The sequence below is a fragment of the Sphaeramia orbicularis genome, chromosome 8 (genome assembly GCF_902148855.1).
Source record: "Sphaeramia orbicularis chromosome 8, fSphaOr1.1, whole genome shotgun sequence".
In the NCBI taxonomy this organism is placed as follows: Eukaryota; Metazoa; Chordata; class Actinopteri; order Kurtiformes; family Apogonidae; genus Sphaeramia; species Sphaeramia orbicularis.
Genome location: NC_043964.1, coordinates 22,936,239 through 22,955,934, shown reverse-complemented (window position 1 = coordinate 22,955,934; position 19,696 = coordinate 22,936,239). Strand labels below are relative to the sequence as shown.

General features: G+C 34.6%; 1 protein-coding gene across 1 annotated transcript in view; it reads right to left on the bottom strand.

The window, feature by feature from the left end:
• Positions 1-546: 546 nt before the first annotated feature.
• Positions 547-19,696, bottom strand: part of mrc2 (mannose receptor, C-type 2) — an 83,674-nt gene continuing 64,524 nt past the window's right edge. Inside the window, exons 23-29 of the mRNA XM_030141707.1 lie at positions 13,918-14,156; positions 11,736-11,898; positions 11,209-11,358; positions 9,716-9,829; positions 6,891-7,070; positions 2,669-2,692; positions 547-2,570 (exon numbers count right to left, since the gene is read on the bottom strand). Of these exons, the coding sequence (XP_029997567.1) occupies positions 2,350-2,570; positions 2,669-2,692; positions 6,891-7,070; positions 9,716-9,829; positions 11,209-11,358; positions 11,736-11,898; positions 13,918-14,156 (1,091 nt within the window). The 3' untranslated portion in view covers positions 547-2,349. The remainder of the gene's footprint in view (positions 2,571-2,668; positions 2,693-6,890; positions 7,071-9,715; positions 9,830-11,208; positions 11,359-11,735; positions 11,899-13,917; positions 14,157-19,696) is intronic.

The following is a 19,696-nucleotide window of genomic DNA, read 5'->3' as shown; positions in this document are numbered from 1 at the left end:
GATGTTATAGGAGGCAAATGGTGTCCTCTGGTGGACAAATATCAACACTGCAGTTACAAATTTGCACATTCAATCATTCATTTTCCAAACTTTTCCGAACATTAATTTGATAAATACAATTTAGCAACAGGGCAGAATATATCAGGCAGATTAAAAATGCAGAAATTGGATTGGTTTATAGAAATAATCCATAAATGACGGTGGAAGATGAAGCATTGAGAACATAAACTTTATTCATTTCATATAAAATTGACAAAAATTTTCCAAAAAAACCAAGAACAGGTGCTTCAGGTAATCTTCACAGGGACAAGAGCCAGTCTGTGTCATCTTTTATGTCATGGAAAACAAACGGAGGGTTCTTGCACTTTTGTAACACCAGCCCTCCACATGTGGGGCTTTCAAAGGCAGACCTGTACAGTCAACCACCAGCAGAGGACAGGGTTAGTCTGGGACAAACCACCGCTGCACCCTTCACACTCCTCCTCCCCTGCTTTCCTCTGACTCCTCCTCACACTCCTACTTTCTCCCCACCGTTTTTTTTTCTTCCTTTTTTTGCTTCGTCTAGTTCTTTCTTTTTTCGATCTTCTCTCTGACCCTTCATGTCCCTGAGCCCTCCTTCTCTGATTGGTTCCAGACGTGCCACTGAGCTCTTCTTGCAGACTCAACATTCCACAGCTGGAGACTCTGCACACACACAATCACACACACATACATACACCTACTTACCCCCTTTGCCTCTTCCCTTCCCCCTCTATCTTAGTCCAACTCATGAAGCAAAAAAAGCATTTTTTTTTTTTTTTCACAGCAGCTCAGTGAAACACCAAAAGCCTCAGACTAAAACGGCTCCAAAGCATTCCTTCGAGCAGGAAGACAGAAATGCACTCAGAGGCAGGAGCTGAAGGGGAGAAAAAAAACAAAAAGAAACAATTTTCCAGGACGAAAATTAACACTGAAAAACTGTAACTACACTGCTTAAATGTGAAATCTTAAAGAGGTTTTTCTTACAAAAGAGTGAATTCTTTGGCTCTTCTATGTACAACGGTGTCATTCACATGAGGGATGTTTTCCTTTATAGAGGTTCAACTGCTGGCAATTATCCCATACAAGCATGAAAGTTTCCAAATGTCTTTACCATTTGTTCTACAGTCAAAACTCATAATGAAGCCAGCATCATTAGAAAAGCAAAGATAGAAGAAAAACACACTGTGGTCCAAAAAACAAAATGCAAACTTTAAAAAAAAAAAAATGCTGATGCAGCTTTAGATGAAAAGCCAGAACAATAAAAGTTATGAATCACTGAGCAGCAGTTTTCATTTGAGTACTGAAAAAAAGCAAATTGGAGAGACTAATACTGAATTAACTCGAGATACTGTAATAGTAGAAAGTGCCAAAATGTACACAAAGTCGTGGACGCTGAAAGTCTGATCATCTAATGACAGCCTTCGGTCCTGCTGCGCTAAAAAAGACAATGAAGTCTATTTAAAGGCCAGCTTTCGATACTAACTTCTATTTATGTGCATAATTCTAGTGTACTGCCCTCAGACGGTTTGAGGTCACCCCTGTCACCTTCCCAACACGTTTCACATTTGGACGTCTTCCTCCCGTCGTCGTCTGACAGCCAGTGCTGACGTGTCAGATCTGGACGGAGGAGAGAGGCGGGCTCACATAAAAAAAAAAAAAAAAAAAAAAAAAAAAAAATTGTGACATGCATCATCAGCAACAGCTTTCAACAGCTGTGAAGACAATAACAAATCAATGGAAGTGAAATGGATGCAACACCTTAAGATTAGGTAAATACTGGTAAAGAAATAACAGGTGAAAGTTGGGTTTGGTCCTGAATAACACTGTGGATACATACAGATAAATGGTTTTAGTCAAAAGTCAACGTCTACTTTTTTATGCTTTGTGAGAGATCTGGAAAAGAAATGTCAAAAACTTTGGCACCAGTGAAAACAGCATGGAGTCATTTCATAAAACCGATTTCATGTCAAACTGTTCCAGCTGTGATAAAAACAAGACTCCCCAGTGAATCAATTTATGGTCTTTTTTTTTTTTTTTTTTTTTTTTGTAAAATCTGTACAAATGGAAGATCTGATTGTTCTGTGAAAGCCAAAGAGACGACTGAAAATCCAGGGATTCATTTTCAAAACTAGATTGTCATTTGCTGCGCTCTGCACAGGCATTTAGCACTTTATACTGTTTTTCTTTTTTCTTTTGTTTTGGTTTCAATAGAACAAAATATATATAAATGTGTATCCGAATCTGAGTCAGCACACCGAAATCTGCCTCTCCTGGGTCACGTCAGGTCCAGTTCCACGAAGTTTTTGTCTGTTTTTTGTTTGTTTTCTGCTACTCCGGCTGCTCGTTCAGCTCCATATCTGACACCAGGATGTTCTTCTCAGCCTGTTCGGCCGTATTTGAGTTAGTGCGGCTGTAGCGAGCTCCTTCGTAAGACCCTCTGGACCCGACAGTTCGCCGACGATACAAGTAGATCACCCCGACGATCAGGGCCACCAGTAACAGGCCTGTTACCATGACAACGATCAAAGTGGGCAGGTGGTTAGCGTCCACTGAGGAAAGAAAGGTGAAAAAAATCAGCATAGGTAACTTATTTTGGGTAAAATAAATGAATAAATAAATAAATAAAATGTAACAGTATGACACATACCTGGTAAAGGTGAAGGTTCAATACCTGGAAACAGAAGATATTTTACAGTTACTTCAAAGACGATCGCTTTAGTTTTAGCAATAACTTTTTCACATTTATCAGTGCACTATGTTAAGTACAGTAATTAACTAACAGGATACTTTTGCATTGGTCTTATTCATAATTCATGGCTTTGACCAACACTGAAATCTGCAATTTGATTTATTCTTGATAAAGTGTAACTGCAGCTGGTCAAAGGTGATTATTGATGTGTATGATTAGGAATAAAAGTGAGAGAAATGTGTCGGAAAACAAAATTATTCCAACTTAACAGACAATATATGCACATTACATGTATAAAGTACTATGCAAGAGTCTGAGTTAGCCTTAACCTTTGTTATTTTTGCAGGGTTGTAATGGACATGTGTCTTTATTTATAAGAAGGAATATAGAGGAAATATATGCACAGTATTGAAACACTTCTGCAAGTAAAGTCAGTATTTAAGGTGACCTCCATTTGGATTCAGTAAATATTCAACTGTCTGGATGTTTTCTTAACCCATATAGACCCGGCACTACTTTTATGGCGGTTACCAAATTATTTTTTTCTCTCTATTTAACCTTTCTTAAGCAATTTATCAATATTTATTACAATATTATCCTCTGTATTTTGTGGTTTTTTTTTTGTGAAAATCAGGTATCTTCCTATATTTTATTTATTGATCATGTAGATCACAGGTGTCAAACATGCGGCCCAGGGACCAAATCCAGCCCACCAAAGGGTCCAGTCTAGCCCTTGGGATGAATTTGTGAAATGCAAAAATTACACTAAGATATTAACAATCCTTTCAGTTCAGGTTCCACATTCAGACCAATTCAATCTCAAGTGAGCGGGACCAGTAAAATACTATTGTAATAACATATAAATCCAAAATTTTCTCTTTGTAAATGTAAATATTTTCATGTATTTACACTAAAACAAAGTATAATTTAGCAAAAAATGTGAATAACCTGAACAAATATGAACAACCTGAAGTGTCTTAAGAGAAGTAAGTACAATTTTAACAATATTCTGCCTGTTACTCAATGTTTTGTGTGTTTGCAGATCCACTATGATCTGTACATTATAACGTACCATGTGGAAATGATAAACTGGGGCATAATATTGTTAAAATTACACTTATTTTTTCAGTTTGTTCATGTTATTCACACCTTTTGAAAGGATAGTTTGTAGATGTAAACCTTTTTCATAATATAAATTTGCTTTTTTCGCTCTAAAACACAAAAAAGTTTGGAGTTGACATTATTTATATATTATTATGTTATTATTTTACTTGTTTACTTGCCCACTTCAGATCAAATTTAGCTGAATGTGGCCCCTGAACTAAAATGAGTTTGACATCCCTGATGTAGATGTTCATTAAAGCTCAGATTAAAGTTGAGGGTTGTCACGGCCTATGAGCCTGTTTGATGCCGTGAAAACATTTGTGCGTAGGTATTAGGAGGTGGGATCCATTATCAGCTAACTGGAGGCATCTGGGCCCACTGCTTCCATTAACACTTCAAAAATCAGCGTCTACCTAATTCCAGTGGGACTCTCTCCAGTGCCACATCCAGCCATTTGACTGTTCTGTTGCAGCTCTCTATCCAGGTTCAGGTTTACTGACTTGTGTGTTTAGTTTGTATATAGTGTATAAATAAGGTCAAAGTAAACTTTATTATCCCCGAGGGGCAATTTGTTCTACAGCCAGCAGTTTCACACGGACAACAAACCAACAATAAATAAAATAAATAATCCATTAAAAACAACAGCACCAACATGACAAAGAATTATTCAGTAGAACAATGGCTGCCGGAACCAAAGAATTCCTCATCCTATTGGTCCTACATTTAGGAATACTGTATCTGCGACCTGATGGAAGCAACCTGAACTCATCATAAAGGGGATGACTGGGATCATCCAGGACTGACTGAGCCTTCAGTAAATAAATGGCGAAACCAGTGTTTGTCCTCTCTTTTGTTGCATTTAGGAACCAGACATAACAGGATTATTATATCAAAAACAGAGAAAAAGCAAGAAAAAGTGACTTTTTCAGCAAAAATATATCAATAACTGAACATAAAAACAAGTGTCTCCATCCACTGTCACTGATCCAACTCCATGGATTTTACTCGTGAATCAGTATTGTAGAAGATGACGGTGTTTCCATGGTAACCGTGAAAAGATGACAAACTGTATTTTACAGCAATTATTTACATGTTTTGATAGGATTAGTGGATCAACAGGTATTAAACATTATAGATCAGTTGATGCTTTTGGTCGGTGGTGGATGTTGGGGTCTTTATGGGTTAAATAATTGTGTGGGTTTTTTTTACACACATCTTCAGACTGTCTGGTTCTGTCTGGTTTGGAACAGCTCTAAATGTACAGTGTCATGGGATAAGTTTTGTTATGGTGTGAGGGTATATAAATAAATAAAGTTGAATTTGAATGTCCCAGAGGTTTTCATAGTCTTTTATCCTTTTTTTCTGTCCAGATGATCCCAAATAACTTCTAAAATATTCATATTATTTCTGAAATGCATGACCACACATACGTATTTATCTGTGTTTATTGTAATATATGTAGAGCTGGAATATATAGCAAATATTATTGGAGCTATATGAAAGTCTCTGGGATGTTCTGAAGGTGTGGAATATAAAACAAGATTATTTAAGCAAACATCCAGACAATAGAGCCTAGAGAGTTAAAGATTTACTGAATCAAAAACACTTTAATTCTGACTTTACTTGCAGAAATGGTTCCGTTCTGAATTTGTATGTGTGTTTCAATACTATGCATATATTTCCTCCATATTTCTTCTTATAAATAAAGGCACATCCATTTCAATCCTTCAAAAACAACAAAATTAAAGGCTTTTGCACAGTACGGTATATACATAATACATACATAAAATGGGTGCTTCTATGAAACTGGTCCCTAAAAACAGGACATGGGGGCTAAAAATTCAAACCAGATGTAGATTAATGTTATGAAGCAAGTTTGGAAGCACTCTGGGTCTATTTTAAAAATAAATATTTACTGAGATAAAAGAGGAAGTACATTTTTATATGATTTTCTATGATTATTCTACAAAAATCTGTGTGTAACGCGGTAAAAAGGACATGAAAATTATGTGCTACTATTGTTTTGAATATCTCTTTATGCTCTCTCAGATACATTTTGGGAATCGAAATGAATATGCAAGGCAGAGTGTTTCCCAAAAATGACCGCTGTTGCAAAATCACTCACGATTTATTTGTGTTTAAATGGGCAGGTTCCGCATGTAACGCAAGTGGACACGATGGGTTACACGCGAAACCTGGAATGAGACTGAGATTCATGAAAAACCCGCATGTCTGGATTAGAAAAAGCACTAGGATTGGCAAATTTAACACAGTGTCTTTATTTATGGTGCTATATAAGACCATGTTAATTAATGTTTTCCAGATTAAATGCACTGACACCTAGGTAGCTTTTCATGTCCCAATTTTTGTCCTATTTTTGGCTCCAATATTTTATTAAAAATTCATTAATTTTGGGATGGCTCAGAACAAGATTATAATTTTTTTTTTTTCTGAGGTCATCATTAGGTGCATCCTGGCGGGGAAATACGTCTAAATTTCTCAGTGTCAGGTACCAAAATGAACCCAGTTTCATAGAAGAACCCATATACAAACCCACACATACAGTCAAGAAGATAAACGTATATGTTACTAAGTATAGCTTGAATAGTAGGAGACCTGTATAAAAAAAACTCCACAGCTGTCACATTCAACAATAATAGGACAATTATGAGATTATAAGAGTTTTCATGGAAGTAAACGAAGAATTATTATATTTTTTAGATTTCACGATTAATTTATAAACCTCAAAAGTGGCTAACTTTGTGTCTTTGGTTTGTTTTATCGCTGTTGCACACTGAGAGACTATTACAAGTCTGTGGTACGATAACAGCCTCATCTTTGCTTTTATATCCATGACTACACTACAGCACAGATTTATAGTAACCCCACAGGACCTAAGCCTCCACTGAGTGATTTTCCCAGGTTTCCACCAATCTACAAAGCTATATTTTGTCTGTGGTATAATCTAAGAGATCCCACGAGTGTCCAGCATCTTCAAAACATTTAATTTTCCGACTTGTCTGCGCTCAGTCTTCAAACAGACCGAAATGATTTAACTGTGCGTGTTTGTGCTTACTGCGAGGCCGTTTGCAGATGACTCCGTGTGTCCGGTTTCTGCAGGACCCCGGTTTCCACAGGCCGCTGTTACTCTGAATCCAGAAGCAGGAGTTCGGTGACAGGACGGAAAACGCAACATCGTGCGCCTCCCAGTTTGAGTAGATCATCTCTATGTCCTCAGTCCACACAAGACCCCGACCTGCAATAGCAATATATAGTTGTGGAAAAAATTATTAGACCATCAAAAGTCATCAAAAGCAATGGTTATGCAATCAAGTACTAACTCCTGTGTGTATCATGTGACTAAAACAGACAGAAAAGAAAACATGGAATGCCTAAAAGCACTGTTTTTGTCAGTACAATGCCATAGATATTGATGTAAGGACTAAAGTGATTTTGGTTATTATCAAGAAAACCATGGAAAATGGATAGATATCAGCTCTGAAATTAAACTGTTATGAGCTATTTTTGTTGTTATCATTATATTTGTCCAAACAAATGTACCTTTAGTTGTACCAGGCATTAACCCTTTCATGCATGAATTATGAGAACCTCAGTCAATATTTTTTTCTTGAGTGATTTTATTCCTATTTAAGCATCTGAAAAAAAAAACAAAAAAAACAAAAAAAACAATGCAATTGAAATTTTTTAATGAACCTATTTTTCATGGAGTTACAAAAATGTCCCCTCAGACGGACACCATATGTTATTTTTTGAAGCAAAGATAACATTTTTAATGCTGCTAATCTGATGTTTTCTCACATTTGATCATACTCTAATACTAGTTTTTACTCACTTCATTGAAATAATATGCAAAATAAAACAACTTTTTGTTTAAGAAAACTGTTAATTACAGTCTAATAACAATTATTAATTGATTTCCACTCAAACATTTTAGTGCGAATCAGGTTTATCTAGAACAGTAAAGTTACAGTAATGGTATGAATTGCAGTGTATGGGATGACGCATAAGTGTCCACTGTGTTGGCTGATATGGAACTAAAACAACAAAACCCATGAATATACATGAGAACAGCTGGAGAATAACTGTCCACTGGAGAGACCACTATGCATGAAAGGGTTAAAATGAACAAGAACTTGAAGAAAACAAGGGCGGTCTAATAATTTTTTTTCCGCGACTGTGCATATAATACAGTAAAGACAGGCTACAACAATCGAAGTGTGTCAAACATAAAGCAAAGTGCAAAAATTACACAGAAGACACTGACAGTCAAGGGTGTCATTAAGTCAAGTTATTTTGATCATAAAGTTTTCAGTTCTATACGGCTGTTACTAAATGTGTTGTGTCTTTGTACATCCACTGTGACTTGTAAGTTGTAATGTACATGTGTAAATGATGAGCTCAGGCATAATATTGTTAACATTGCACTTATTTTTCTTATGAAATTTCAAGTTATTTATAGATATTCATTGTATTCAAAAGTTTTTGTGAAATGATAGTTTGCAAATCTAAATATTTTCATGTAATTTTACTTTTTTGCACTAAAACAAAAAGAAAATTTTGGAGTTGTCAATATTTATAGGTGATTATGCTGTTATTTTACTGATCTGGGTTGTTTGAAGTCAAATTGGGCTGCATGAGGCTCCTGAATTAAAATGAGTTTCATAATGTCTAATGAAAGGGTGTCAAACATATGGCCCGGGGTCCAAATACAGGCCACCAAAGGGTCCAATTTGGTACATGGGATGAATTTATGGCATGCAAAAATTACACTGAAGATATTAACAATCAAGGATGTCCAAATCAATTATATTCAGGAGCCAAATACAGACCAATTCAATCTGTGGGCCAGAGCACTAAAATATTTTCATAATCGCCATAAATATAGAAAACTGCAAATTTTTCTCTTTGTTTTAGTGTAAAAAAGTTAAATTACATGAAAATGTCTCTATTTACAAACTATCCAGTGAATGACCTGAACAAATATGAACAACATGAAATGTCTTAAGACAAGTAAGTGTAGTTTTAATAAAAATTATGCGCCTTTATAAATCCACTGGGATCTGTATGTTTTAATGCACATGTGTAAATGATAAGCTGAGATATAATATTTATTTATTTATTTTGTGACTTGCATTTTTTATTTATTTTTTTCCAAACATATCACATCATCACACATCAAATACTAACATTTTGAGCATTGGTAAATTAAAATTGCACTTAGTTTTCTGAAGAAATTTCAGGTTGTTCATTTTTGTTCAGGTTATTCCCATTTTCATCCTGTAATTTTCTTTTTTTTTTTTTTTTCTTTTCTTTTCTTTCCTTTTTTTTTTTTTTTTTTTTTTTAAACTTTTTTTGCACTAAAACAAAGGTAAACATTTGGAGCTGTCATTATCCCTAAGTCATTATGCTATTATGTTACTGCTCAAAGATCATACTGGCCCTTGAACTAAAATGAGTTTGACATCCAGGATCTAGAAGAACCTTGTCTTTGGAGAAATACTGCCCAACATCACATTCTTCCTAACATTTCTCTTAATTAAAAGCTACTCTGTTGAATAGTTTGATGCAGTTCCGACATTGGATTTACTTCTTTCGATAACGTTACCAAGCATATTTCAGGGAAACTTATCTAACTGCAACGACAGACAATAAAGGAGTTTAAGGAAATTAACTTTTCCAAGTTAATGAACCTGGCATTATCACATTTATTTGACTCTGTAATTAATTTCTTGACGATAATTATAATTAGTGAAATTAAAGTCATGTAAATTAAATTAATAGCGAGCACAGTAACACAGACAGGCTTGAGAAGGACAAAAAAGAGCATGAAGTTCAAACTGTGCTGGTGTAGCGGGGCTTTCTGAGGTTGTGTTTCTGGACCTTTCACGCTGATGCCCAGCCAAGCTCCATGTGCCTGTTCTGCATAGCTCTGGATGTGTTCCCATACAAATCCATTCTCTGTTTCATCCAAGATGGAGAGAAGTTCAGCTCCCACTGGAAAGGCGGAAAATGGAAGAAATAAGCAGAAGTAAAACAAAGCTAATAGACATAGACATTTCAGATTTACATCTAAAAATGACATTTTGATGCAATTGGCTGAGGAGGCCCCAGCAATAAATAAAACAGACACCCTATATCCAAGATAAAACATATACGGGTGCTTCTATGAAACTGGGTTAATTTTGGTACCTGGCTCTTTCCCAGCTTTTTAGACCCAAAAATAAAAGAGAAATTTTAAACAGATTTCCCCCAAGGATGTACCTAATGATGACCTCAGACAAATGCAAAAAAAATGATACTCTTGCTCTGAGCCATCCCAAAATTAATGAATTTTTAATAGAATACTGGGGACAAAATTGGGACAGGAAAAGCTACCTAGGTGTCAGTGTATTTTACCTTGAAAACATGGCTTGAAATGGTCTTATATAGTGATATAAATAAAGACACTGTGTTAAATTTGATGATCCTAGTGGCTTTTCTAATCCAGACATGTGGGTTTTTCATGAATCGGCAGTCTTATTCCAGGTTTCATGTGTAACCCATCGTGTCCACCAAGGTTATTATTGTTAACAAAAACTAACGAAATGACGAAAACTAGAATTGTAAAAAACATTTTCGTTAACAGAAATAAATAAAAACTATAATTAAAAGAAAAAAAACGATAACTAACTGAAACTGCATTGTGTGTTTACAAAACTAACTAAAACGTATAAAAATTCAGAATAAAATTCCCTTTGTTTTCATCTTTGTCAATGTCGGATTGATACAAAAGCAATTTATTCCCCTCGAGCAATTTTAGCTGCTGGCACCGTATGATATTTAACGGTCCGTGACTTCTCGTCACTTGTCGTTTACAGTCGTCTTCTGGTCCCCACTCTACCTGGAAACATGGAGACTAAAGTTGGGAGAAAGAAGCAGAGTCCTGTCTGGGATTTATTTGAATATGACAGTAAAGAAGATAAAAGATATGAAAAAACTAAAACTAAACCAAAACTAAGCATTTAGAAAATAATGAAAACTAATAAAACTAGCAAACCTGCTCTAAAAACTAATTAAAACTAACTGAATCAGAGGAAAAAAAAGTCAAAACTAAATAAAACTAAACTATAATGAAAAATCCAAAACTATCATAACCTTGGTGTCCACTTGCATTACATGCAGAACCTGCCCATTTAAACACATAAATTGTGTGATTTTGAAACAGTGGTGACACCCCTGTTATAAATGGAGGTTTAATGATGGTGTTAGGCTTGGATAAAACACTTGAATTTCCACATTTCTGATGCATTTTGTTGATTATGTCCAGGATGATGAGGATATTGTACTCAAACGGCATGTGTTTCAGTGCTACACCGTTAGATTTTCTTTCGTACCTTTCTTGCAAGATGATCTTGCATCCTGTTGCAGTTTAAGACTTTGCAGGTTAAAGGCATAGCAGTGGTTTCTGAAAGGCACCCATGCCCACTCGCCCAGAGAGTGGGGACACTGGCCAGGGTAGACCCACTGGTGGGCCACGGGCTCATCTGGTCAGAAGGACAACTGGGATTATCACTTTTGTTTTTTCATTTTATTACGACAAAAACAAAAGCATGCAAGGAGAGTAGACAAATTCCATAATTCCATATAATATATTTTTGTCATGCTACTGTCCCTCCATGAACAGAAACTTCAATAAATAAACAAAAACATTCAAAGTAGTAAATAAATACAGGAAGTAAACAGGGAAACTTCCACAATTGAATTACATTGAGTGCTAACAGGAATTCATTATGTGTATAGTTCTTACATTTTCTGAGCGACACATTTGTTTTATCATTTTTATACATTCAATTCTTTCCTTCTGTGTTTTATTTTTTATTTTTTGTATTTTAGCACTTTCCTAAATACACTTTATACATACCACTAATTTGACAGAGAGCTGTGTTGACCTTAGCATCACAGGGAGTCATAATCCATTGGCCGTTAAGGGTCATGTGACCACATCCAAACATATGATTGGGCTCCCCATCTTTCCAGTTTAAGTATGATACCTCGTCTTCACCGAGCCAAGTGAAGCGCCGTCCCTGAAAGCACAAACACACATTTTTCTTCCATTTTCCTCCATTCTTAACCCATAAGGACCCAGTGTGACTTAACCAGCACTTCCCAAATGAATTTTCCTCTATTTAACCATTCCTAAGTGATTTATCAGCATTTATTATAATATTATCCTCTGAATTCTGCATTTTTTCTGGTGGATATCATGTATTTTCTTATGTTATGTTAATTTTATGCTTGTTTGTTTCTTTTTTAATATGTAGGTGTTTTGTTTTGTTGTCTTTTTTATATGTGTGTGTTTTGTATCTTGTATTTAACTGAAATAAACATTCATTCATTCATTCATGTTTAATGGACCGATAATGTAGATGTTCATAAAACCTCACAGTAAATTCAAAGGTTATTATATCAAAACAGAAAAAAATGAAGAAATAGTGACTTTTTTTCTGTAAAATCTCTCATTAACTGAAGATAAACCCAGTGTCTCCATCCACTGTCATTGAACCAACACCATAGGTTTTACTGGTGAATCAATGTTGTAGAACAGGGGTGTCAAACTCATTTTGGTTCAGGGGCCATATTTAACCTAATTTGATCTCAAGCGGGCTGGACCAGTAAAATAATGACTTAATAACCTATAAATAATGACAAATCCAAGTTTTTCTTTTTGTTTTAGTACAAAAAAAACAAACAATTAAATTGTGAAAATATTTACATTTTACAAAAAAGATGTGAATAACCTGAAAAAACAGGAATTTCATTTGAAAAATTAGTGCAATTTTAAAATATTATGGCTCAACTTATTACACTGGTCTACAATTTTTTAGAAATGATTTGCTTCAGACATTAAATGTGCTAAATGTTATCTATTTTAATAAGATTAATTGGAAAATAAATGACAAAAGTGCCGGTTTGCTGATGTTTTCAAGGTATATGATTAAGTGTTATTACACATATATATTGGTTTATGTACATTTATATTATAGTTTTATAAATCTTCCACTAAATAGAACCTGTAAAGTGAATGTATTCTAATGTGCAGACAGTGTTTTGAAGTAGATCTTGTAGCTCTGAGACAAATATTCCTTTTGAGTCAAACCCATTCTCTCGTTAATTCTTGAGTTTCACATTTTGACCCAAGGCTGTATCTTGGAAAGTTCAGCCAACCAGCATTATGAACTTGATTTTTCTTTATCAGTGACTCTCATGTGGTAAAATTTCATTACTTTTATTCTGGAAGCATTTTCCTTGTAGACCAGTGTTATTTATACATGTACATTACACACAGTGTTACATAAACATTCCGTAACAGGCATAATATTGCTAAAATTTTGGAGTTTGGAACAATTTGAACAATTTCTACAATATTCCATCTCTTATTATGAACACAACTACAGATCACAGTGGATCCATAAATGCACAAAACATTTAGTAACAGGCAGAATATTGTTCAAATTGCACATTTTGGGTTGTTGATCTTTGTTTTTATTTATGTATTTATTTGCATTTTATTGTGAAAGAATAGTTTTGTAAATGTAAATATTTTCACAGTGTAATCTTATTTTTTTTCCACATTTTTTTCCACATAATTTTTCACAAAGAAAATTTGTCGTTGTCATTATTTATGGGTTATTGTGTTGTTATTTTTACTGGAGATCTCATTGGTCTGTATGTGGAACCTGAACCAAAATGATTTGGAAAACCTTGACTGTTCAGGTTAATTTTTGCACTTTCATCCTACGGGCCGGAATGGAACCTTTGGTGGGCTGATTTTGACCCCCAGGCCGCATGTTTGACACCTGTGTTGTATAAGATAATGGTGTTTCCATGGTAACTACAGAGCTTTTGAGCATCCAAATGGGTCATATCTGATGACTATGAAAAGATGAACAACTGCATTTTACCCCAATTACTGACATGTATTAATAGGATTAGTGGATCAACAGTTCAGATCGGTAGAAGCTTTTGGTCGACAGTGGATGTTTGGGTTTTTATGGGTTAAAACTTGAATGACTGAACTATAACCAGTATGTCGGTCTGCTCACTCCGTAGTTGTACAGTCCGATCCAGGCCGGTTGGCGCAGGCTGTTCATGAGTAGAGTCAGGTATCCCTGCTGGTAGGCATCCTTCACCGTGGCCAGGGTCCCATTCAGAGATTCACAGACATGGAGAGCACCGGTCCAGTCCAGGTTCTTCTGCACCACCCGGTACGTGACTCCACCCAGTTCCACAGGTTTGGACAGGGAGGCAGGAATCAAGGCGGGGGCCGGAGGGAGACCTGGGTCTGAAGGAGAAGAAATAAGACGTAAATCACAGGTGTCAAACATGCGGCCCGGGGGCCAAAGCCGGTCCGCCAAAGGGTCCAGTCTGGCCTCTGTGATGAATTTGTAAAATGCAAAAATTACACTGAAGATATTAATCATTTTAGTTCAAGTTCCACATACAGAACAATTTAATCTCAAGTGGGTCGGATCAGTAAAATACTCTCATAATAACCCATAAATACTCACCACTCCCACATTTTTCTCTTTGTAAATGTAAAAATTTTCATGTCATTTTATTGTATTTACACCAAAACAAACTAACATTTCACAAAAGCACAAATAACCTCAACAAATATAAACATTTTGAAATGTCTGAAGTGTAATTTAAATAATATTCTGCCTGTTATTAAATGTTTGGTGTATTTGTCGATCCACTGTGATCTGTAAGTTGTAATTTACATGTTAAAATGATAAACTGAAACATAATATTGTTAAAATTGCACTTAGTTTTCTTAAGAAATTTCAGTTTGTTCATGTTATTCACATTGTTTTAAAGGATAGTTGGTAGATGTAAATATTTTCATCACATAATTTTACTTTTTTTGCTCTAAAACACAGCTGTCAAACATGTGGCCCGGGGGCCAAATCTGGCCCGCCAAAGGTTCCATTCCGGCCCGTGGGATGAAAGTGCAAAAATTAACCTGAACAGTCAAGGTTTTCCAAATCATTTTGGTTCAGGTTCCACATACAGACCAATGTGATCAACAGTAAAAATAACAACACAATAACCCATAAATAATGACAATTACACGTTTTCTTTGTGAAAAATTATGTGGAAAAAACTGACGTGACAAAAATAATATTACACTGTGAAAATATTTACATTTACAAAACTATTCTTTCACGATAAAATGCAAATAAATACATGAATGAAAACAAAGATGAACAACCCGAAATGTGCAATTTTAACAATATTCTGCCTGTTACTAAATGTTTTGTGCATTTATGGATCCACTGTGATCTGTAGTTGTGTTAATAATAATAAGAGATGTAATATTGTAGAAATTGTTCAAATTTTAGTTCCAAACTCCAAAATTTTAACAATATTCTGCTTGTTACCAAATGTTTATGTAACATTGTGTGAAATGCACATGTACAAATAATAAGTCGAGGCATAATATTGTTAAAATTGCACAAATTTTTCAAATGAAATTTCTGCTTTTTCAGGTTATTGACATCTTTTTTGCAAAATGTAAATATTTTCATAATTTAATAGTTTTTTTTTTTAACTAAAACAAAAAGAAAAATTTGAAGTTGTCATTATTTATGGGTTATTAAGTCATAATTTTACTGGTCTGGCCCGCTTGAGATCAAATTAGGCTAAATATGGCCCCTGAACTAAAATGAGTTTGACACCCCTGCTCTAAAACATAGCAGAAAATTTGGAGTTGACATTGTTTACAGTATATATTATTCTGTTATTATTTTACTGGTCCGGCCCACTTCAAATCAAATTTGGCTTAATGTGGCCCCTGAATGAAAATCAGTTTGACACCCCTGACGTAAATGATCTGAGTCGACGGACTTCGGTGTAGAGCAGGGGTGTCAACGTCATTTTCTTTCAGGGACCACATTCAGCCCAATTTAATCTCAAGTGGGCCGCACCAGTAAAATCGCTAAATAAATAGCATAAAAGCCTATAAATTATGACAACTAAAATTTTTTTTCTTTGTTTTAGAGCAAAAAAATCCCATTTAATCATGAAAATATTTACAAACTATCCAAACACAACAGATGTGAATGACAGAAAAACAGAAATTTCTTAAGAAAAATAAGTGGAATTTAAATAATATTATGCCTCAACTTATCATTTATACATGCGGATTAAAGATTGGCTCTACAGAGGCACAAAACATTTAATAACAGGCAGAATATTATTAAAACTGCACTTTATTTTCTTTAGATCACAGGTGTCAAACATGCGGCCTGGGGGCCAAATCCGGCCCGCCAAAGGGTCCAATCTGGCCCGCAGGATGAATTTGTAAGATACAAAAATTACACTTAAGATATTAATCAATGGTGTCAAAATAATTTTAATTAAGGTTCCACATACAGACACATACAGTCCAGTTAGATTTTAAGTGGGTCAGAGCAGTAAAATATTATCATAATAGCCTATAAATATTGAGAACCCCACATTTTCTCTTTGTTTTTTGGTGTAAAAAAGTAAAATTACGTGAAAATGTTCACATTAACAAACTATACGTTTACAAAAAATGTGAATCACCTGAACAAATATGAACAAACGGAAATGTCTTAAGAAAAGTAAATGCAATTTCACCAATATTCTGCCTGTTACTAAATGTTTTGTGCAGTAGTAATGCACATGTGCAAATGATAAAATGATAAACCGGGGCAGAATATTGTTAAAATTGCACTTGTTTTTCTTAAGACAATTCAAGTTGTCCATGTTATTCAGATTTTTAAGGAAACTTTGTTGATGTAAATCTGATCATAATATAATTTTACTTTTGTCACTGTTATTATTTTACTGGTCCAGCCCACTTGAGATCAAATTTGGCTGAATGTGGCCCCTGAACTAAAATGAGTTAGACACCCCTGCTTTAGACACTTCAGGTTGTTCATATTTGTTCAAGTTATTCACATTTTATTGTTAAAGGATAGTTTGTAAATCTAAATATTTTCAGAGCGTGATATTTTTTTTCACATTTGACATTTTCACATGTCATTATTTATAGGTTATTACGCTATTAATTTTACCTGAGATCACAATTGGTCTGTATGTGGAACCTGAAGTAAAACCAGCTCGACAGCCATGACTGTTAATATCTTCAATGTAATTTTTTCACTTTGCAAATTCATCCCACAGGCCAGATCTGACCCTTTGCTGGGCCAGTTTTGACCCGCAGGCCACATGTTTGACACCCCTGATGTAGACACAAACATCTTTGCAGACAATAATGAAAAATGGAGGAAGAAAATACTCTACTGCAAGTAATAGTTTGAATTGAAAACCTTACCTGGACTCTGTCTCTGTTTTTATGGGTCAAAGTGGACCTGGTGTTACTTTGGAAATTGTATTACCTTGGTTTTTACCTCCTACTTGGCCAGTTTCTGCTGCCCCCCTCCATTGTAGTTAACATACATTATGTCTTATGTTCTTAAAAGTTGAGAAAATCAGATACATCTATACATGAGTGGGAAACTCCAGAAAATATGGAATCCTGTTTTTTTTTTTTTTTTTCCACACTCCAGAATTTGTAAAAGTCGGATTAGTAAGTGTGGTTTGTTAACTCTCCCACACTAGTTAGTTATGATGTGCAAATCTCTATTATGGTTGAAATATTTATCTGCACATGCAGCTTTATGGAACTGACTAGAAAGGGATTATTACTGTTTTTTCTTTTGTTTTAATGATTTATTATTGCAATGTTCTCCTTTCTTTCTTACATTTGTCTTTTTCTTTATCTGTTACTGTTTTTATATGTCACTATGTTCATGTAAACAAGTAAAAGAGCTGATTGTCAACAAAATCTCAATAAAAAAAGATGCTTCAACATTATTACTTAAGTCAAAGCCCATGTAAAATAAATCAAAGTATTGTAGTAAAATGCTTCTTGTCCATGCTTTACTATGTTTTTGACACATTTTTATTGTTGTAAATGTTTAACCTATGTTGACCTATTTTACAAAGTGTTGGCTTATAAAATAGGTCCTCAAATGTTTCTGGGAACTGTGCATCTCTAATAAGTCGACAAAGTCAGAAAAACATTCCTGTTTTCAGATCAACAGTATCAACATTATCTGGATTTCAGTGTTGCTTAGTGCGTATGTTTGTCCTGCCTACATTAAAATAACACCATGTGCATGAATATAGCAGAGGTGGAGGAGGAACTCTGATCTATAATAACAATAACACCGTGTTAAAATACTCTGAGCTGCAGCTGTGAGTCTTCAAACTGCAGCGACTATAGTTCAGATATTAAGTCATCTTTACCTAAGGTCAAAACAACAGACCTGTTTTTATGGTGGTTTAAGGAAACAATTTAGACAGAAAGGGAGGAGAATTTTTTCAACCAATGGAGGAACATTTAATAATCCACATTACCGAAAACATCCATCCATCCATTTAGTTTGTGAGATTGCAACTGGGTGTTTTTTTTTTTTTTTTCTTCAGGTCAGAACATGTAGCAGGCAGATTTGGTGTCAGAGCACCCTGAACTCATTTTAGGGATACAAAAAAACACAAATCCACAACTATGGTGAACTCCCACTTGACTAGACCAACAGTATAAGTTTGGAGAATGGACAAAAATGAGCAACATTTCTGTCATTGCACAACTTGTACAGTTTATACCTTATTGTTCTGAGAATATGTGTAATGTAAAACAGGCTCATTGCAGCCACTGATTATTATTATTTACTTTTTTTTATAACCTTTATTTAACCAGGAAGTCCCATTGAAATTAATTAGAAATCTCTTTTGCAAAGGGAGACCTGGCCAAGGTAGCAGCCATACAAAGTCCAAACTATAACAATATAAAAGACATACATGATACACTATGAACAATAAAACAGAATAACAATTACTAAACCATAACAGCCTCTGATACTGTTAAAATGGAAAATATTCATCTTTGTTACCAAATATTAGTTTGTTCTTCTCATTTTTTTTTTTTTTTACCTTATTGTTATAATTACAACAGGGGTGTCAAACTCATTTTAGCTCAGGGGCCACATTCAGCCTAAAATCATCTAAAGTGGGCCGGACCAAAAAAATAATATAAATAATAGGTTAAAAACTTATAAGTAATGTCAACACCAAAGTTTTCTCAATGTTTTTGAGTGAAAAAAGTAAAATTCCGTAATGAAAATGTTTACATCTACAAACTGTACTTGAACATAACATGAACAAATATGAACAACCTGAAAATTCTTAACAATAATAAGTGCAATTTTAACAATATTACGGCTTAGTTTGTCATTTATACATGTGAATCACAACTTAAAGATCACAGTGGATCTACAAATACACAAAATATTTAGTAACAGGCAGAATATTGGTGAAATTCTACATACGTCTCTTGAGAAGTTTCATATTGTTCATATTTGTTCAGGTTATTCACATTTTTTGCAAAAGGATAGTCTGTAAATATGAACATTTTTGAGAAATTTTACTTTTTTTACACTAAAAAAAAGACAAAAATTTGCTTTTTTCATTATTTATAGGTTGTTATGATAAGTGTTTTATTGGTCTGACCCATTTCAGATTGAACTGACCTAAAATGATTTTCACATCCTTGATTGTTAATAACTTCATTATAATTTTTGCATTTCACAAATTCATCTTACGGGCCAGATTGGACCCTTTGGTGGGCCAGATTTGGCCCCCGGGCCGCATGTTTGACACTTGTGAGTTATAATAACATAATTGCTAATAAAGGAACTCTTATTCACTGTCTATGGGAATGTCCAAAGATACAAAGATTCTGGACGGTCATCAATTGTATGTCTGAGGTATTTAACATCAAGATTCCAT